At 39.3% G+C, this 22,687-nt stretch overlaps 1 protein-coding gene across 3 annotated transcripts in view; it reads left to right on the forward strand.

The window, feature by feature from the left end:
* Nucleotides 1-22,687, forward strand: part of PPARGC1A (PPARG coactivator 1 alpha) — a 203,812-nt gene that overhangs the window by 123,412 nt on the left and 57,713 nt on the right. For 2 of the 3 annotated variants that reach the window (XM_067562568.1, XM_067562569.1), the window contains exons 1-2: nt 5,486-5,594; nt 10,709-10,888. In XM_067562568.1, coding sequence (XP_067418669.1) covers nt 5,547-5,594; nt 10,709-10,888 — 228 coding nt within the window. In that variant the 5' untranslated portion in view covers nt 5,486-5,546. Of the gene's footprint in view, nt 1-5,485; nt 5,595-10,708; nt 10,889-22,687 lie in introns of those variants that run through there. The other variant, XM_067562570.1, reaches the window with a different exon arrangement.

Raw genomic sequence — 22,687 nt, forward strand, 5'->3', positions numbered from 1 at the left:
ACTGGGATTGTCCCACTCAGGTACTGCTCAGAACAAGGCAGAAAAAAATTGATCATTGTTAATGATAAACAATGGAAGAGATTTCTAGATGTCACTACGGAATCTGAAGGGAGATTAAGTTATGACTGATGCTAATAAGTGTAACCAAGAGAGTCTGGATGGGATTTTCCACAGCATTTATGAGAGTTAGGAGCACAAGTCCTATTCCTTATGTGCTTTTGGAAATCCCACCTCTAGAATGGTTGCCTTGCTGTTTCTTGTGTTGGAAGAGCAACTGCACACACATGGAAAGGTGCAATGATAGTAAAGTGTTCTCCCTGGTGTATGGTGCTTTTGCATTCTTGGGGCCAGATTGTCCTGGCCACTGCGTGGGAATGCAAGATGCCTACCTCTCATGCCCACAGTAAGTTTCTGCATGCTTTCTAGGGATGTACGAACAATGCATTTTAAAAAAGGGAAGGGAGGAAAGCAAGAAAGAACTCTGTGACTCATATCCCATTGATGTAACAAAGAGGTGTCTCAACAGCGAACTGTGGACCCAGTCGTGCAACAGACGCTATGCAGACAATTTCCTGTGCTGGTAGAGAGCACCATTCACTATATTGGGACTCTGTTCGGGTGCAAGAGTCTGGCCCTGTGCAGTAGCAAAACTGGTAGCAAAACAAGTAGCAAAACTGGAGTCAGTCTTCCTTACTAGCTGGAAGTACCCAGTTTTTTTCTAAATCTGTTCTCAACCCCTTATAAAGGTTTATCTAGGAAACGGACTGCTTTATGTGGTTCAACTTTCCAAGACTGAAAAACGCCAAGGTCACAGGTGTGATATAATAAAATGAGGACATTTCTTTAAAGATTAGTGGTTTCTTTAAAACAGTGATACTGGAATGAAAGACATTGGTCATACTACTTTTAACAAGGCTGACAAACTTGTTTGGTTTTTTTTGGGGTGTGTGCTGTTTATAGCAAATATACGTTCCGGGAAAACACGTGTTCCAAAAGTTGGGGAAAACATATTATAACAAGCGTATTATTATACAGTCAGTTTTGGTGGTAACAAATCCCTTGCTCTTGTCTTGTTTTGATAATATTCAAGGATAATAAATAATTTCATAATGTTTATTAAGGGGAGATTTCAAAAATGCCAATTATATTTAGGAGACTGACTTTCAATAGGACTTATGCTCCTAAATCACTTAAGCACTTTTGAAAATCTCCCCCTAAACTTACAGTCACAAAGAGCCATGCCTGTGAAACCCTTGTTCCCACTGATAAGCGCTTACTCTGGTAACAGTTCACCTTCAAGGCAATGGGATTACTCACGTCTGTAAGTGTTCACCAGTGTAAATAAGTACTGTGGAGTTGGGCTCAACGTTTGTGAAAGTATCTGTTTTTAGACCAGATCTTGGCCAAATTCCCATTGTTTTCAGTGGTGGAGAACTGAGCCCATTGTACCTTTACTGGAAATAGACAAAGTTCTTTTACCATTTTTGACTCTCTGGAACATCACAGGCTCAAGATGTTATTGGGTTCAGGTTCTGCTTAGAGCAGACTGGTAGGGAGAAGGAGCAGAGAACAAAAAAATCCAGTGGGGCAAAAATGCAGCACAAAGCTCGCAGAGTGGTAAACAAATACAGAGTGCAGAGGGGTAGAGAGAACATTTCTAATAAAAAATTAATATAGTATGTATACTTTATATGACACCCATTTGTGCTAACTTAGCTTTTGAGCAATGTTCTTCTGTCCTTTATACATAGCAGAGGCTTATCTTACATTAAAAAAAAATGTAGTAGCACTCTTGGGGGAGGTAGTGGAAATGGGTTTAAATTAAATGAAAACTAGTTTGTAAACTGTAACTTGCTGACAATCTAACACATTTGTAATTTGTTAAACCTGAGGGTTTGCTCATCATTAGACTATAGCATCTCTAAAGTAGCTAAATCTGTTCAATATCAGCAACATATGGTATTTGGGGTCAGGAAGTACATCCCTTGTTGATCAGTGGTGCAGGTGAAGGATGTTGGGCCAAATTTCTCAAAAGTGAACTCAGAGTTTAGATGCCTGAATGTTTGGGTGCACAATTGGAGACGACTTGTGATGTCTTGAGACACCCAGTCACCCAGAAATTGAGGAATCCAAAATCAGTGACCACTTTTGAAAGTCTGATGTACAGAGAGGAGGTGAGTGCTTAAGGGACAAAATGGACAAAAGCTATGGGGGAGAGAAAAGAGTATTAGAAGAAAGAGACTGAGTGAATGATGAGTACAGAAAAAGATTGCAGGACCAGAGACGGGCCTGGAAGAAGAAAAGGCAGAGTTCTGGAAGCACAGAGAAGCAGAGATGGAGTGCCCTGGAAGCAGAGGAAGAGAAATGGCAACCAGTGAGAGCTGGCCTGATGAGAAGGAAAAAACAGTGCCAAAGAGGCCTGAAATCTTTACTACCAGATCTCTCTGAGTAGTAGAGAGCCTGAGAATATTTTTGTTTCACTGGATGCTGTAGGGCAGTCTAATTGGTTTGAAAAGTGTACGTGTAATAAGTGTGTCCTCAGTAACAGCGTGGGAAACATGTTTGTTCAGCTTTTAGCATTTGTGAAGCATTAGGGGTGAAAGTCACTGAAGCTGGCACAGGGAGGTGTAAGACTCCATGTTTCCTCAGGGGGAGAGTAGCTTTAATTTCTACTGTCTGCATCCATTAGAAGCTGCATCTTCATGCACAATTATAGGATCCCATCTTTTACTTTGGAGTAGCCTCCGTAAGTTACCCACCTGTTGGAGGGGAGTTTGTGGCCTTTGCCTGCTTCCTTGATAGATTTAGCCCTGCCAGGGCTCTTCGCTCTGCAAGAACAATAGGAGAATCTAATCCCATAATTTAAAAGCCTCTGTCTAAACAATTGCTTATGATTACTTCAAAACCTTTTTCCAACATGATATACTATTGTAATATTGTTTTGCATTGCATTTATGGTTGATTACAAACCATGTTTAAGGACATTGATAAAAGATATCTAATAGGCAAGTTCATGCTAATATTTGAGCTAGACAGTTCTTAAAAAGGAAAGCCTCTCCATAATAGACTGAGACCCCTTGTTCAAACCACGTGATCTAGACTCGTGCTGGAAAAATGCTTTTCAAATACAGTTTGATCAGAACATTTCTTGACTTCCATTCTGGAAAATTGTTGCTGCAAGAGCAGGTCAAGCCCTAGTATGGACTAGCCTGTAGTAAAGCTCTGGAGACCTCTATAATGTTGTTTGGTATTACTTGTACTATCCACTCTGTGCTAGGAAGTTCTCTCATCTCTAAAGCTTGTATGAAATCACCACGAAGGTTACAGTTTGTATTTATCAGTTAACTTGCTAATTTGAAGCAAAAGCAGTGAAGTGGAATTGTAGAAAATAGAAACAACACAAGCAGGTCAAAATATCCCAAATAGCAATATAAAATGTTCCAGTGTAAATACATTTCTATAAAAGGTGTGAATGGAACTTTAAAAAAAATGATGGATTCTGTACAGTCAATGAACACAATTATAAGTAGGTATTGAAGGAGAATATTCCACCAAGCATGCATCCACTGATAATAATTAATAAGAATCTATTCTACTTCAGTCAGTTGGGTGCTCAACATTATTTCACAGTTGACTGTTCTGAGGGTAGAGGTAGTGACCTTTGCCCCAGATCTTAATAATTTACTGCAGTTTTATCATTAAATCAGTATATAATTGGGAAGGAAATTAGGTTTTTTTCATGGTGAGAGCCAAGTAATACCGTTAATTTAATCATTTGTAGGAAGAGGTTTTCTATAGTCAGAGGGTATTTTGTTGTGGGTTTTTTAATTAAGCAAAGTAGAAACAATGTCATTTTTTGTCATTCGTGTTTGATGAAAATATGACCGTGTGATGTGATTTGCAACTTAAACACAAGCAGGAAAATCTGTATATTTTTTCAAATCCGGCAACAATAAATTGTCAAATAAGCCAGGTGTTAAGTTTTTGGAATACATTTAGTATCTGAAAAACAACGTCTTGCAGCCTTTTTTTGTCTTTCCTCTCAACAAAATCTCTGCAGCTTCATAATAACTAGATTCATTTAGCATTTAGAATAATCAAGTTTGCAAATAACTTAACAATGAAAATGAATATTTCATAGCAAGGAGAATGACCAATTATGGTTTTGTGACTATATGTAGTAGCTCAGCATGACTCATCCAGCACTTATATTTTGCAAACTAGACTTTCGAATCCAGCTAATTTAAAAAAAAAAGACTAAGACACAACTTTTTTAAAAAATGAAAAGGCAGGTGGAGATAGTTAAATAAGACCTTTATTTTTTTTTCTGTTGTGGGAAATGTTCTGCAGTTATGTTTGGTACCTTAGGTGTGTTATGTATTCAGTGTGTAGTGTCATCATAAACCAGTTGCACCTGCAGCAGCACCCATTGTCTCAGGGAGAGAGCTATAAAATGCTTAAAGAAGAAACACTTCTGTTAATAGCATGTCGTGTTTTCACATGACAACTAGCGCATTCCTGTTTTCAAACAGAAAATGCACAGCTCGGGTCAGTGAGGTTGGAACACAGTGTTTATACAAAAATGCACCCTAAGGCTGCACTGAGGAAACGCTACTTATATGAAAATGCAGACAGGAATCTAAGCAGTTATGGGCAGGACTACAGCAGTTGTATTTAATAACACTGTTTTCCACGGTGCCTGCGTGAGAAATGGAAACGATTAGAGAGCAGCTGAAAAAATAAATTTTTACTTCAGTTGGAGCAGGATCAGGCCCCTTGTTTGCAGAAAATGCTAAATAACTAAAGTAACGATTTTGCATTGATGTTTGTAGCATCACTCTGAGATGTGTTCTGTGTAGATGCCTTTGCTTGTAAAAAAATTAATTAACTCCAGCAGTTATTGATCATGAGTTTCTAATATATCACAATTAAAAAAAATACTCCACTAGGTGTAAAATGACTAGTAAAAATTAATCATGCAGTAACTTTTTACACACCTCTCTAATTGCATTTCCAAATTAAACAGCACTAGTTAGCCAACCCTAAGTAGCCCATTTAGAATCAAGGTCTTCAAAGAATACATGTTTTAACTCAGATTAGAGTTACTTCACTTTTGTCTTTGTAATAAATACAGCTTTGTCTGTAGTTTGTTTTGGAAAAAAAAAAGAAATTAAAAAAAGATTGGAGGGGATTTTAGTTATATGGCAACAGCACAATTTAGGGGGTGTGGCATTAAAATCTGATTTTAATCACAGTGTGGTGCTGAAGACTCAAAGGTCTGAGTGGTTTTTAAAAAGATTTACTTCATAAGCCTAGGTCTGCCTCTGACTAGTGACGTCACTAGTTTTAGCAGCAGCACAAGAAGGCTGGGTGAGTGACAGCCCAGCCTACTTTTTAAATAGCTTTGTCATGTGACTGGGAACAGTAGTAAGACAGGTGCCTTCAGTTCACTCTCAGTAAGGGTCTAGTTGCCTGCATGAGTGTATGCTCTGTGTGAGACTGTGGATTGTAGTTTAAAAGCTTTACTGCTGTCATTCAGGAGCTGGATGGCGTGGGACATGTGCAACCAGGACTCTGTATGGAGTGATATAGCGGTGAGCTTTGCATTATAAACAGTCTGAGCATTGTCTTGTGTGCAAACCTTCTGGAGGGAATATTTTAAAAATGGAATAGTTATAAAATTATATTAGATAGGATCTGTTGGAAAGAAGTCTGAATCTTATCTGAACCCCAGTAAGTTTGCTATTTTAAGGTTACTCTATGATGCCTTGAGCAAATCAAAGCTTAGCTGCTGTCATCAGTATCTCCTGCAGTTGGAAACTATTTTCATGTGCCTTTGGCTCGCTTTCCAGTCATATGCAATATTTATGCTCTAAGATATTGATATGAATCAGTGTCTGAAGTCTTTCCAGTGGCATTTAGTGGCCTGGTTGGAAAAATGCCATGTCTATTTATAATTAGATCAAGACTTTTTTTAAAAAGTTATAATTAATCAATGGTTTTAATATTTTGATTTTTGTTTTGTTTTTTCCTATGCTCTGTTCAGGATTTTTCTCATTTATCAACTGCAGAATTGACACAGACAGACAGACAAAGATAAATATGATGTTGTTGCTGTATTGTTTTAAATTCCTTTAAAACAGATTACTGGGAATAGATGTTATTTGACTTCTGATTATTGAACTGGATTATAGTATTGTAGTTAAAATGTTCCATAGGACAAGGTTCTCAGTTAATGCAAGTAGTCCAACAAATAGTTAAATCCTACTGTACAACAGAGACAACAGGATGAACCATGAGAATAGAGTTTATGCAGGACTGTGTGAGCTGCTGCCGCTGCCGCTGCCGCCGCTGCTTCTATAAAAATAGATGGCAATACATCAAATCCACAGCTTCTGCTGGCTACAGTTCATAAAGGAAAAAAGCAAGCAATTCCCTGGTAATCTCTGGAGTATAAAGTGAGGTTTGAGGATTTCTGCATATTTGCATTCAGCAAAATGGAGCATTATCTGAAAGTTCTGGCAACTTGTGAAGCAAGGGAAACTTTCTTTGGACCCTGTTGAGAGGAATCTAAAAGACAGACCTGCTCAAAGGAACTAACCCTGACTACAAGTTTGGAATAAGTACTTAAAATGCTCCCCTTAGACATCTTTTAAATAAGATGTGTATGTGGTGCAGAGATACACATCTAAAGTGAAAATGTGCTCATGTTCTCTGTTTGTACACATACATTTTTCCCATCTAGTGAACTGTGCATCGGATTCTTAACTCTTTTTGTTGTGTTTTCAATATTTGCAGTACGCCATTGTATTCACTGATTTCTGTTTGCATATTGTAATTGCTCTTATCTTGTTTTGATATCTTGGTAAAGTGGAATAGATATGGATAATTCATATGTCCTGTAGCTATTATGAGTCAAGGCTGTAAGTGAATGACTTTCTGGCTCCAAAGTCCTAATTGTTTCTGAGTAGCTAGAGTATCCTGTGGGTTGTTGTCTGGCTTATAGCGTGGGTCTCAGCTGCTGTAGCTTCATTTTTCCATCATGTATTATTCCTAATGCTGCTAGGATTTGATTGAGGAACCAGCTTATATGGAAATATTGAAGATTTATTTTAATCACCAGAGTTCCTGCAGTAAATTCAAGCTAGTAACGGAATAGATAATTTATGGCAATTGTTTTTTTCACAGAGAAAAAAGGGTTGATCTTCATATTAATTGTGTGGTGGATGGATTAGCTGTTGGTAGAATTTTACCAACTGGGGTTCTTGCATTTTACTTTGTCTAGCGACATAGTTGTGGCTGCGTGCTGCTTTGGCTCTGGGGATCACCTTTACTGATCTACAGTATTACAAGCAGCAGGTACTGTAGGCAGCTTTCATTTTTTGAATCGTTACTGTTTGTTGTCAACTTAAAATGCATTATACCCTTTTGCATAAAATGACAGGACAGCATGTTGCTTAATAAAGGCCTGCATCACTATAGCTGATCAGAGTCCCCAGTGTTTCACAATTTAATGAAGGTGATGTACAGTAAGGTTGCAAAGATTGATAGAGAGAATCTATTTGGCACACATTCCATCAAGTCTGTCATTCTTTACTGGGCTCATCCCCTGGGCTGTTTCAACAAACTTGTTAAAAATAAAAAGAAGATTATTTTTACATTAATATAATGAATATGGCACAAGCCCAGTCTTTTTTTTTTTTTTAAATTTACCTTCAAAGGCACAAGACATCTAAAAGGTTAATGAAGAATTATACTTAATTATAATGATTCATTATCATCAGTGCAGTTAAGCTAATTTATTGTTTGCGCGTTAGCTAAGAAAAAAATTCTGTTGGGGGTGAAATAATACACATAATTAGCTTTTTGTGTTTAGCGACTACTCTACCCTCTTAAATCTTATTATAAAATTAAGAATATATTTGTGAAATAACTGTCACAGCTGTGGAAAGATAGTGAAATGTGTTATGGCAATGCAGGCACACCTGTTACAGATGTAAAGGCAAATAGTAAATATCAACATGTCAAATGAGGACAGTTTATAGGACTCAGAGTGTTAAATCTGGCATCATCCAAAAGCCAAATATAAATTAATAACAGGAACACTTGCTACTAATGTGTCTCAGATTAGAAGCATAATGCCATATTCAGAAACATTGATTTTATTATCATGTCAACATTGGCAAGAGCATGTGTACTTCATTTCAGCTGTTACATTTTTTAAGTGACATTGCAGTCATTACAGACCTACGAAAGCTGCAGTGGACGTTTTTATACAGCTGTTTATATTGCTTTAAAATGCCCATTGCAGGACTTTAAAAATGCATATTACTATGGTCCTAAGCTGTTTAACTAGCTGATGCACAGAGTGAAGTTTTTCTTTTTTTACAAACGACAGTAGTAACAGATCAGCAGGATACTTTAGAAGTCTACGGCATCAGTTTTAAGCTACTGACCTCCACAACACAAACCTGGGAATGATGCTGAGAATCTACCTTTTCAGTCAAAAACTAGATTATCCTTTAATGAGATCACAGATTTCATCTGTGCATAAAAAAAGGTCATCTCTGCATTATAAGATTGCTACTGGAAGGTTATGTCAGCGCTAGAAAATGGGGATGTTTTTTAATTTCTTTTTCTTTACAGTTTTTCTGTGGCCAAAATAAAAAAAAGTAAATTTCATTGTACAAAATTTTACCTAAGCGAGGCCTTGGCCTGTTGAAGTTCCAAGCCTTCTTAAATAATAGGAAGAAAAGCAACTGATATTTCAAAGGCTCACCTTGCAACCCCTGGATTCCTTTGCCCCATGGCCTATTGTATAATTGTCTTGTAGCATCCAGGTAGATTAGTGGAAGTTGCACGGTAAATTATAGTCCTTAGCAGCTGGACTGAGACTATTGACTCTGTTCCTGGTTCCCAAAGTGTTACTCACAGTTTTGCTGTTGCATATAACCCATGCAGTGCAGACTTACAAAAATTCCCAGATACAAAAATCTCAAATGAAATTTATTTTATTTAAACTTATTTTCAGCTCGCTCATATCCCTGTAAAAGACAGCATTTTCAAGAGTAACGTAACAAATATTGAGTAATCCACATCAGTGGGCATAATAAGGTTATTGCCCTACAAACGTGTCTTTTTAGATGGTAGTACTTCTGGAATTGACTTCATTCCAAGTTGAAACTGGGAGATAATTCAAACTGCCTAATCAGCTAACTAGAGTCCAAGAGTACCTGAGGTCTGGATTTCTGTTTGGTCCATCCTTAACATTAAGACAAACTGATAAAGCTAGAAACAATACATGAAAGACAATGGTGAAAACCCATTCTCAACTGGCTTTTTATGGCCTTTAGCCACTTAATTGCTGGATCTGCCAGCAGCCTCTGTACAGAGGGACCCTCCACCTTTCTTTTCAATGATGTATATGGGCCATGGTAGAAGTAGCTGCTGCCCTGGTTACTGCTGAAGGCGTGGACTTCAACTGTACATTTCCTGGGTTTTTTTTAATAATTAGAAAGTGGTTTAGGTGGTATTTTTAGTATTAAAATTTCTGTGCTATGGTAGAAGGATAGTATTAAAGTGTGTATGTTTTTAGCTCAGTTGATACCTAAAGAAAATATTCTGGGTTTATATTAATGAGATTGATATTATATTTGTCTGTACTCTATTTTTAAGATATGCAGAGGATGTCATTCACAGTAGTGAAGACGGTCCACACACTTTACCCATCCCCCCATCATTACTGTTCTTAAATGTTGCACAGCCTCTCTGATCTACAGTGAATTTCACCAGCAATGACTGGAGCCTGAAACAAGTGTGCTGACTGGGTAGGCCAGAGGAAAGCTCCCTTTTGACTCTTCTGATATAGCCACTGCCTACAGACCGTGATTCTCTTAGCTGCAGCAGTATATGCACGTACAAGCAGCCCAGCCACAGGTTGGAAGACTCCATAAACTAGACATGACTGCTATAGTACTTGGCAGGCACACAAGGTACATTTTATGATTTGCTTAGTATCAGGACAATATTTTAGAACCAGGCTGTTAAAATCAGCGCCGTTACTGATAAGCCATAGCCTTTGGTAGATGGGTACAGAGGTGCATGGCCTGTGGCAGGCAGGCACAGTATTTTCAGGAGCTTTGGGAAGTGCACACAGCAGCATCTATTGCTATATCCTTCAACAGGGTGCGGCACATGTGGCAGCCAACATCTTGCAAGGGATTGAACCAAGGCCCTATAGAGCTGAAAGCATGAGCCTCTACATCTTTAGGTGCAGAACTAGGTTGTATAGCTGGCAGCTGTTACAGACTCGCATATTCTGTGGTTCGGGCACAGAGGAGGTTGCGGTAAAATACACTGACCAATGGGTTACCCAGGCACTCCCACTCGCACCGACTCCTTTCTGCAGTCTGAGACAGAAGAGGGATTGGGCCATATCTTGGCAATCTTTGTTGGGATTTCTAATGCTGCAGTTGCTAGGCTTCACAAGGAGCAACAGAAAAAGGATGGTAGTGACCACTTTGCTCACCTCTGCCGGGCTAGCTGCAATCTAACACGCAGTGCGTCTTTCTAAAAACGAGGCTAACTCTAGTGACCTGCTCTGTGGAAGTGAGTGACTTCATCGAGGCTTAATTCTCATCACATGCTGATACGGTTAACACATTCCGGTCATTAATGCAAGTGTGTGTTTCTGTACTTTTCCCTGCAGTGTGCTGCTCTGGTTGGTGAAGATCAACCTCTTTGCCCGGATCTCCCAGAGCTTGACCTCTCTGAACTAGATGTGAATGACTTGGATGCAGACGGCTTTCTGGGTGGACTCAAGTGGTACAGCGACCAATCAGAAATTATTACCAATCAGTACAGCAATGAATCATCAAATATATTCGAGGTAAGGGAAGCTGATACAAGAGTATATTTCAGATTGCCTCATGTTTTTGCTAGGTGGAATGACAATCTTCTAAAAAAAAGAGCCAGTAGATACTGACGTACAGCGGTGACAACTGTTGTGGCGTCCAATGGACTCTCTTAATCCTCATGATCAAAAACAGACCTATTATCTGGAGAGAAGAAATGCTTGGAAAAAATTAAGTGGAATTCTGATTTCTGGAATGAAAGGGCTGAAGAGATACCAGGTTACACTATGGCATAACACTGAGATATTGCAAAATAGACTGTTACAAAGAAAAAAAAATTGAAACCTGTTTGTCGTCTTCCATGCTCATTTTGCAGAAACAATCACAGTGGAATACAGCATATATGGATGGCTCATTAACTTTAATACTTTACTAATAATTATTACACCTGCAGGGCCCAGTTGTGCTAGGCGCTGTATATACACGTATCAAAAAGTCCTTAAACTCTAAGTATGAGATGAGAGATTATAGGTGGATGCAATAAACAGATGGGGGAGCACAATGTCAGAGTCAGATTATTCTGATTTGCAGAATAAACAAATGGTTTTACCATCCCAATTGGTTAGCCGCTGATGTGTGTTTTGTAGATATAATGGCAGAGGGCAGTCTTAAGGAGAGAACTGAAGGATTTTAGGGGAGATTTAAATGCCCTCTTTAAAATACTGCTGTTGGGGTCAAGGTGTATAAGGGATGGGCTATGCCCTCCTTGCCTCAACCACTAATTCTCCTTTGCTGTGTAAGACCTCAAGATTCTCCACTATTTAATTCTCAGACAACCAGGCCCCTCTTTGATCCCTAACCTTCTTTCTTCCTAGATGATAGTAAATGCAGTAGATCATCCTCTGTCTGGGAAATTGGACAATATTCCACTTGGTGAGCTGGCAGGAAGACCTTGGGCAACAATAAGCTATCCTTCACCTCTGACTACCAAATCACAAATATGTCCTCTCCAGAAAGCACTCCTGGTCCATTTACTTGAGGAATCCCGAGAATAAATATTGTTTAATTTAATAGCTAGCAAATACTAAATGCTACAATAAGGTAAAATGCATTTGGAAGTGAAACATAGCCTTTATGAAATACTCTGGGCCAAAATAATCTCTTACTTAGATTAGTATAAATCCAGAGTAACTCAACTGCAGCAAATGAAGTTACTGTGGATTAACACTGAGAGCAGAAACTAGCTCTCTGAGCCTGGTCTTTCTATCATTCACAGGGGTGTAAGTCAGGAGTAATTCCATTCAAGTCTATGATATTACACTGGTATGAACCGGTGTAAGTGGGAGCAGAAGCAGGTTCTCTGTCTCCAAAGGAGAAATTTCGAAACATTCCATATCATGTTTTATGAAACTTCAAAATGTTGCGTGTCTTGTGCTTAAGTTTCAATCATAGTAAGTAAGTCACACAAGTTACAATCAAGTCATTGGGCTGCTCTCTTATGGTATTCTTATAGGGTCAGTAACATGGGAAGAAGTTAATAATGTTTGTAAGTAAGGTCAAAACAGTGTTTATATAAGAGAAAGTTAATGAGTTAGAACTCAAACTCCTGCTTACAGGATAAATATTTTTCTGAACAAATCACTAAAAAAACAAATATACAGACCTCTTTCATTGGCCAAGGTAAAATCAGCAAAGGATTTAGTCTTCCAGCAAAGGTCTTGATTCTGCAAGGTACTTAAGCATACATGTAACTTTAATACATTTCATTCCAATGGGAATTACGTCCCAATGGGACTGTTCACACCTTAAAATCTGGCATGTGTTTAAGATTCACTTTGCTGAATCAATGCCTATATTTACAAAGGACAGAGTTGTCATTTATTGTGCATGCTGATTTCATTCCTGAAGATCAAAACAATGTACCAACACGGGGATGAACATATGATGTTTAAACTGCCTTAGTTGGTGCACAGCAATATAGAGACTTTGGTCCATCATGTGCATTTAAAGTCAGTCACATTTGCGTGTATTTGAAGGTGCAGAGCACTAGGGTGCAGTAGAAAGAGGTAGGTGGAATACATCTAAGGGAGCGCATTGCGAGGCAGCAATTAACAGGTCAGAAATCATGATTTGGAGGAGAAGTGTTTTTTCATCTTCCCTGCCATACATATTCTGCCAGCATTTACTCAAATGCCACCCCTCAGACTTCAAGGAGTTCACTGACTTGAGTTACAGATTGCACTAAAGTCAGTGAGGGCACTCTTTGACTCCAAGACTATTTTCTCTGAGGGGCAGATTGTTTTCCTATAGCATTTTGCCATATTGTGGCATAAGGGCAGCACTATTTTCAGTCTTTTATTTATTATATTTAAACTGCTTTAGTCAGTGCACAACAATATATAAAGACATTGGTCCATCGTGTGGCGTTGGGGTTTAAAGTCCCAGTCGCATTGGCATGCATATGGAGGTGCAGAGCATCAGTGTGGATGGAGGTAGGTGGATTACATCTAAAGGGCAGCAATTACAAGAGACTTGAAAAGGTGCAGTGGACTCTCTTCCTATGATGGACTCTAGCTGCTAACAGTTATCAAACGTAGGCAGGGTCATGGCACACACTTCTAGGCCCCCCTTGGGGTGTCGAGTGCTGTTGGCAGCACTAAGGCACCACTGACACCGAGCCATTAAGCATGGCTTGGCAAGTTCCAGAACTCTTCCTGCATTCTGGCAAGTGTCCTGAGTAGGCTACGGCCCAGATTTTCAAAGGTATTTAGGTATTGCTGTGTTCAGCATTGCAGTGCCTAATGGATTTAGGAACCTATGTCTCATTTCCAAAATGGGACCCAAAATCCCATTGACAATCTATGGTCTTTAGGCTCCTAAATCACTTTTTGAAATGAGACTGCGGCTCCTAAATCAATTAGACATAGCAAGGCTGAGTGCAGCAACACCTAAAAACCTTTAAAATTCTGGGCCTAAGGGTTCATCTGCAATTTCTATCACACACCCATGCATGACTGGTCCGAGTATAGCCCATTGTGCATATAAGCCTGTGCTAAACTACATGCAGTACAGGTTATGGAGAAGGGGAGGATCTCTATAGAGCTTCTGGCAATCTGATTTAAGGCTACTACTGTTCCATATCTTGGTATCACGTCAATAATTTCCATCCCTACCTTTCTTTAGCAATTATCTAGTTCCAGGAAGGCAGGGAATAAAGGAGTTGTGTTCTTACAGGGTAGGCTGTAGTGATCAGCCAATCCAAACTGAATAGAAAAACTTTCCCTTCTTTCTGGGCCAGCTTTTTCCAAACGTTATCCCCAACCCCATTCTCCATTATGCCACTGTGTGTGTGTGTGGGGCGCACTATTTCTTGTCTCTGCTGCTCCTCAGAGAGAAAACGGGGGGTGCTCAAGAACAATAAAAGATGTGTCCTTTCTCTGGAAATTATCTCCATGATGCTCTGAGACAAACTATTTGTGTTAACGCAGAGAGTAGCAGCTCTGCCTAGTCTCTTGTTCGTTAATTTCTGTATTTTTCTGTATGATTAGCTTTGGCATTTCAGCTTTTTTAAAGAAAATTTAATTCTATCTTAATCTTCCAGGGGCAGGATGTTTTAGAAGCCTTAAAGCCTTTATCTGAGAGCTGATTGCTATGAGAGCATGAAATATATTCCAAATAGTTTTAAAATGGAGTTGCAAACAAAAGATCGCAAGTACAGTACAAGCAACACAACAATAATTGAAAACCTAACCTTAAGTGAATAACTCTCTCCTTTGAGTTACCAGTGTATTGCCTATGGCACTGTCTAGGTGAGGACCTACATTTCCAAAAGGGACTTTTGAAATTTTGGGTGCCTAGTCTGAGGCACCTTTAATGGGGTTTGTATTTCAGAGGGTGAATTCTCTGCGCTTATGTCTCAAGCTGGGGCACCTAAAAATTGAAGCATGCTTATGATATTTTCCTTCCAAAAATTAGTGAATTGCTTATTTGAAAAATTGTGTATTAAAGGAATTATTATTATTATGACAGTGGTTAGGGACCAACTGAAAACATGACCCTATTGTACTAGACAGAGTGCAAACCTAGAATAAGAGACCGTGTCTCTGCCCCGAAGAGATTACAGTTTAAATATGATGAATTTACAGTCTAAATATGAAAGATTATGATATCTAAATATGATGCTAAATGGACAGCATTGCTATAGAATGGATGTTCCTAATTCATCACTACACTGCTCCACTTTTATCCTAATGCAACTGGTTTTACACTGGCATGAAAGTGGAGGAACACAGTGGCAAATTAAGGCCTTACTGTTTAAGGTTTTACGCCAACATTGATGTTGCATGTTCCTTATCAGTGTTGTAGATGTGCAGACTAAAAGTTGTTAATTTCTTCTTCTATTAATAGCCTGACAACCTCTCTTTTCTCCCCTGATATTCATTGCCTACAATTCTGACCACTGGAAATGTATGCTAAGGGAGCTTTTACCCCTAAGGGCACTGTCTATTGACATAAACTCCATGCAAGTAAATAGTTAACTGGTTGTGTGTGACTTGTTATGTAGATGGCTTTCTTTATCATTCACTTTCATAATTTGCTTTTGGAAAGGCATCAGACCTTCAAAAATTATATTTGTAAAAAGCTGATTCTGCTGCCTTTTTACAAAAAATAAATTGGTTTCAATTCTTAAAGTCATTCTTACATGAAATGTGGAGATTTGTAGATCTTTGGGTAATGTGAATTATAAGGCTTTTTTGTGTTCTTCCGTGGGAGATGAAAATTGTTGTTACCTCCTGAGGTGTTCTTCAAATATACCATACCACACTATATGAGGTCAGTCATATTTACAATTATTTATGACTCGTGGACAGCGTTATATAGAGGATAGACATGTACAGAGGATAAGTATATACTGTCTGCACATTTCACAAATAGATCAATGGAAGTCATCTGAAAAGAGAAAATACAACTGGACAGCAGCCAATTAAAGTCTAATTTAGCAGCATTGTATCAAAAAGAATTTTCAAGTATGCTGTTCTGACAAAATATTTTTCACTTTTAAACAGATTTAATAAGACCTGAATTTCTCAGCCTGCCTGGAACTGAATTGCTGGTTTTTGTTTTGAAATGTAATTCTCTACTTTTAAAAAATTCTTGGTTTCTTTTTAATTGTTCAGCGTAGTCCAAGTTACTTTCAGGACTGTGCTCTGTGTTATATATTTGGAAAGCTGAATAGGCTACAATGTTTCACTGTGGGCTGCCAAAAATGCAGTATTACATGCAGTGAGAATGAGGGAGGGAGAAAGAGATTCACAACGAATTGCATACTCTGTTCTTGGCAAAGGAGAAACTTATGAAGATAAATGACTGCTTATCCATTTGGAATGGCTTGCATAAAGAAGATGATGGGGGGCTTTAACATCATGAGGGTAATTTGCATCGGTTCAGATTATAAACTCTAATCTTCGGTGGTGCTGCCAGTCTTTGTTACTACTGCAAGTTACTCATTCAAGGTTTGCAGCCAGATTGATTAATGAATTACTAGATCTTACGTAAAATAACTTGGCCTGACTTTTAAATAACCACCAGTGTTTTCTTTGCCAGTCTTGTGACTGGTGTTAATGGGTTTCCAGGGACTGAACCTCTATAGATTTTTTTCTGAACTGGCCTCTTCCAGAATTTTTTCCACTTTTTAATTTTCTCCAAAACTAGTAGCCCAAGGCAGGCAGTTCAAGGAGATATAATCTTGGGGAAAGAGACATAGTAGTCAAATCCTTGATGGCTGATGCCCTTCAGTGCCAATTCAGCATGATTTATCATAGCCATCTATTCAGCACAACAGAGTCTAGAGGTGAGCTGCACGGTGTACCTCACACAATATGCATAACTAGAGCTCTGAACTTTGAAGGAAAGCCTCAGAGCTATTTGCAAAGTGCTGGTGCTTAGTGAATACTAAATTACATTTAGGAAATAGTCTACTGCTACCAGTTATACTTCATTTTTATTCTTGACACAGACACCTAAATCAGAGAACAGTAACATTTCAGAGATTATGGAAGCAGTTTGGGTATGTTCCAACACTATAATAGGATCAGAATTTTAAGGCCTTTTTTTATTATTACCAATAGTCACTTAGTTTCTACTGCAGTGTACTTTGTAGGGAATTACAGCTTTTACTAAAAAGATTAAAATGCTATTATGCAAATGATTGCAGTATGTTATTATGTTTACAAATTAACATCCATGGCTCAACACACAAATTAACTAACTATTCCATCTATATTATTAAGGATTTAATAAAGTAACTGTTGATAAAAATGGGGAGCTTGGAACAGTTAATAGGAACTGATTGTGATTTAACATAGAACTTAAACATTGTGTTTAATGTTCTAGATGGTATAATGGCAGAATAAAGCTTATCAAAGTGCTTAAAAGAATTGAGATTGTGTGAACAGTATAGGAGCCTGTCTTAGACCTTAGCAAGCATAAACTGAATAGCTCTGAGCAATAATGTATAGTGGGCAACATATCAGTAAATCTAAGGGTAACACAAGGACCATCTTCTACTAGTACGTACATTAGTGCACTAATATGTAGTTTATTAAAATTATAATTGCTATACGTTAAATGTTTTATATATTATAAACAAGTCTAGCATACTTGGCAACTTGTATCCCTCTAAGATGCATCTTGTAATGAATTTTTGCTATGGCAAATGGGATTTCACTGCAGAGAGTATCCCTGTATGACAAAGGAGGGGAAGGTTGAGTTCAGACTGAGATGGCTTTACAAACAGCTCTGCAAATTGCTATTCCTAGCAGTTCATAAGAGATCATAAAAGCAAGCAGATAAGAGCCACCAAGGTCCTAGAGAAATGAATGTACAGTATGTGGATACAGGATAGATTTAGTAGAGAAACAGACAACACTGTAGGTTTAGTACAACAATAAACGTAAAAGTGAGAAGATGCAGATTTGGGATAGGAAACTTTATAAGAACAATAAAAGATAACAATGGTATAATAAAAAGCCATTTTAAACTAGGAAAAGATCCACAATTCCAAAGGAACAGAAGAGAGGATATAGGGCAAAATATCAGGAATCTTATACTGGTGGTGCAGCAATGTCAAATATGTTATGCAAATATGTTTACCCTCACAGATATTTTTGGCTTGAGTTGTATAACACATTAATGAGAGAGTTAAGAATGAGATTAATGGGTAATACTGCATACCCTTGGAGCTCTGAATCTACTAAATAAGAGCATCTTAGCAACAACATTACATCTGTATGGCAGGTGTGTGTAAGCTATAATCCACCACAAACTTTGCCTGGGTTTAAAAACTCTCAAGCAGTAAGTGCAATTTATTTTGTTCCAAGCGCCTACTATTTTGCTGGGAAGTGTTTATGCAGATTTTCTATATCTTGCTTGAGCAAGGTGCATTATTTCTTCGTTCTCTTTCCCAACTGAACAAATTGTACTGTTCTGTACTAGTCCAAATTTGTTTCTGTTGAAGTAAGCCATTGTAAATTGGTTGAAACCTTTAGGCAAAAGGAACCCCAAAGCGAAAAACAATTCCTTTGAGAGCTTATTGTTTGATGGCTTAGTGGCCTCATAGAATTCCCAGGCATGTGATCAAAAAGGGGCACACAGTCAGCCACACAATCCTGTTATGCATATGTTCCATTGCACTTCCCAACATTTCACTTGGAGTGGCCAAGGTTTAATGTCCTCACTGTATCTTTACTCAGCCTAGTGCATGCCCCTTTTGCAATAGGAAAAAATAATGTTCACCCAGAACGGTGGTAAAATACTGGCAGACAAATGTCTTGGCCCACGTTAAGAGACCCTTAAGGACGTGGTGTTCCAGTGTGTTCTCACCAGTCACATATCTAAATACAAACTGGTGTCAGTTGCCATACAGACAAAAATATAATAGCCTCCTTTCACATAGGTCATCGTAAATCCGTTTTGGTCACAGTCACACTGCACATCTGTTTTAGTGAGATGCAGCTTCTTAAGGTGGCTTTTGGACTTCATAAGCACACAAACAACCAAGCTATAAATTGCCACTGCTGTAGTTATTTTGAATAAGTGTATACTGTTTCATATTTATAATGGTGAGACTTCATAATATTCACAGTGAATATATAACACAGATCAGTTCAACAAGCATGAAATTGTATGTTGTCAACTTGTCATATAAATAGAGCCATATTCTGGCTTACGATAATGTTGAACTAAACATTTTCCCCAAGAATTGCAGAGAGGGTCAGAAAAAGTGGGAAGGTAGTGTACTTCCTTTTGTTAGACACACAGACATTGATGTTTGGAAGTAAATATTCCTGGGTGGCTTTTCTCGTTTACTCCCCATTTAAAAAATAAAATGTTTGATTTACTTAGAAAACGCTAATTGGCTAAACTGTTAATCTTTTCCCCTCAAATGTTTTGTATTTCGAATGTATCCTTTTTTATTCTTATTATTGTTTCTATTTTCGTACTGCACATCAATGCTAATTGCTACTAAATGCTCCAACTTAACCCTGATATGCTCTCTTCCTCCTGCCCCATCTCATTTAACAATAATTCAGGCCCATGCTATTAAAGGAGGATAAAAATCATGGCTAGGCTTAATGTAGGATATTTGGTTTTTTGCAGTACCGCTAACCTATTATAAGTGTGTGTGTCAGGTCGAAGGGTTTGCTGACAGAAAAGTTGTATAGGAAGAGATATTTTATGTTGACTTCATACAGTGAATCCTTTAAATAATTAATTCATGCAAGCAACAGATTTCGCTAATGACTCTAATAATTACATATTAAAAATCCTTTGAATAAAACCATAGCTCTATAGAATAGGAAGGGGCTTATTTTCAAATGTTCTGACAACCCACAATGCCAGTTGAAGTCAGCGAGAGCTATTGAACTCAGGGCCTGATTTTCAGCCTCTGGCTTCCAGTTGTGCATGTGCAGTTTTGTGGGTGCACAAATGTCTGGATGCATTTTCTGTGTACTCATGCCTGTGTTTTGTAAGTGACATATAACAATGGATCATGCAGGGTTTAGAATTTGCATGTATAAAACCCCACTGGAAACACATTATGTATGCAGCAGTGGAGGACAGATATAGGCCCCTCTGGAAATCAGGCCCTGTAGAGTGTATAGAAATGGCTTTGAATGCATTTTGTCTGCTGACACTCAGACAAGAGTAGCCTTACTTCATAATAGAGATATTAATTTGCAGTTTGTGATAGGGATAAGCCTGTGTGGCTCTTGGTTTGGATTTCTGCCACACCTCAGTCATTGTATTTTGGTTTTTAAAGCAGAAAACTAAAAGTCGCCCAGATTTTGGATTTTGTTTTGGATTGGCCTATCAGAATAGAGTTCTTTTTTCTGCGAGGAACCCACATGCTAGCCTCATGTTCCTGGTGTTACTTTGCTTGTTGATTTATGACACCATCATTGAGCTGTCTGAATAGACTATCACCATCACATGAAGACTAGAAAGGCCAATCTTATTACCCATATCTCATGGAGTTTGTTAGGGGGGGCTGAATACCTGACAGACCTAGATCTGTGTGCTGAAATGGGACACAGAGAACTTCCCATTCCTGTTGACTTTTGTTTGCAGTAACAGCTGCTCCTTGAAGGTTCTCTGTAGACATCTATCAGGTCCTTACAATATAGGGAGTGGTGGACTACTCAAATAAGGGTGAACATGGCCTTTAGGTCTCCCTTGTGTGGGGTCGGTCCACTTAATCTGAAGGTGGAGAGAATGTCTCCTGGCTCATGGAATGATTTCTTTGAAAAATAATGCTAATCAGCATCTGGAGGAGCTGTTTGGCTGAAGGCATCCAACTTCCCCAGTGAGCTGTTCAGAGGACTTCCCTGTCACTTCTCTCCTGAAAGGGTAGACAGGACTCTGGGGTGGGCTAAAAACTATTCTCAAGTGGGCTGATCTCTGAGAAGGAAATAGTTCACCTTCCTTCACAACTGCCCTGTGACTTCAAAAGATGACAGATCTTTCACAGGCCAGTCGTTGAGACAAGATAACTTACTTTGGTGAAGTGGTACTTACCACCATAATGTTGAGCATGGAGGGGACGCTGGGAACTGAGGCAAGGCTGAACAGTAAAGCAATGATTGAAAATTCTCTTGACCCCCGAGTGAAATGCAGGTATTCCTGATACGATGGGGCGAGAGGGGGATTAATAAATATTTTACATATATGGCTTCTAGGAAGTCTCTATGTTCCACTTCTGCTATACTGACAATCTTCTCCATCGTTTATCCTTCATATAAATCACAGGTACTTAGCTTTTAAATTAAGCAAATACACATTTCACTGGGATAGCCTCAATTTAATTGGGTCCTATTTTGCCCATTCTTGTAGGCTGCTTATTCTTTGGTAGGTGAACTAGTGGGATGTCTCATACAATCTTCCATTTAGTCATTTACTGTACAGAGAATTGTGCAAATAGTGCAGGTTCCACCAGCTTTAGTAAACAAAAAACTAAGTGCATGGCTATAGAGCCGTAGTTCCCAACCTTTTTTGGCTCAAGGGCCGCAAATATCATTTTTATAACCCTGAAGGGCCACCAGTCTATCAACTCATAAAAAATATTGACATATACACCATTAAGATCTACAAATCACTACATATTTAAAGTAAACATTTTCATCCTACTGTGCTCATTTTTACGTTCACTATTTTACACCTACAGATTACTCACAGTATGTCACACACTCACAGACAAAGCACTAGTGTAGGTGAGTGACTGTCACTACACACTGAAGGACACGGTCTGGCAGCTAAGTTGCGGTGGGTGGCCTGCTAACTGCAGGTCAAACCATAAGGCACTGATTTTTAGAGTCCTGCCCCTCATCAAGCATGGTAGGTCTTGGCTGCAGTGCTCCCCACCCCACTGCAGCCAGACGGAAGGAGTTCAGCGAAGAGGCTGCCTCCTTGCTGATCTCTCATCCCCTGGCTGTAGCAGGGAAACTGCACGCCTCCTGTAGCCCTGTGCACTCCAACTGGATCTCTAGGCAGTGGCTCCCTTCTGCAGCCAGGGGGATGGGAAGTCTGTGTTTCCCTCCCTCTGGCTCCAGCAGGGACCCCAGCGCCTAGGGACCTAGGCAGAGCGCTTTCCTCTCTGCTGGAACCAGTGTAGAGAGGTGCTGATCTCCCTTCCTCCTGGATCCAACAGGGACCCCAGCACCTATGAACTCAGAAGGAGCACATTGCTGTGCTCCCTGCAACAGCCAGGGGGAAGGAAGTGCTGATATCCCATCCCCTTAGCTGCAGCAAAGAGCCTGCACCGCTCTTGTAGTCCTGTGGCAACGCGCTCTGCCGGGGTCCTTAGGCGGCAGCTCCCTTCCACAGCCAGCAGGAGGGGAGGGGCAAGCCACTTTGAAAGACCCCGTGGGCCACTTTTTGGCCTCCGGGCCACAGGTTGGGAACCACTGCGGTAGAGCACAGCAGACTTCTGGCTGGAATTGCCTTGCAGGGCATTCCACTAGTCCACAAAGGATTTGGGGACTTACAAAAGGAACAAAGTGGCATGTGACTGGTAAGGACTGGAACACTGCATGGAAGAGGAACTACAATCCTTCAGAAGTTTCTTCTTTTTCCTCTTTGGACTTTGCTTAATTCCTCTTCTCCTCCCTCCTCCCCCCCCCCCATCACCCAGAAATAAGTGGGGGCAGGAGAGGGGGAAGTGTATATGAACAAAACCCACTGGTTTCATTAGCATGAAGATTATGGGAAAATGCTGCCAGTTTGTCACCCCTGCTATATCTGGAGAAAAGCCAGAATTCATTGGTTTCCTGATGTGT

Source organism: Emydura macquarii, unplaced genomic scaffold, assembly GCF_026122565.2.
Source record: "Emydura macquarii macquarii isolate MOO-44397 ecotype Brisbane River unplaced genomic scaffold, CSIRO-AGI_Emac_v2 contig_2448, whole genome shotgun sequence".
Lineage (NCBI taxonomy): Eukaryota > Metazoa > Chordata > Testudines > Chelidae > Emydura > Emydura macquarii.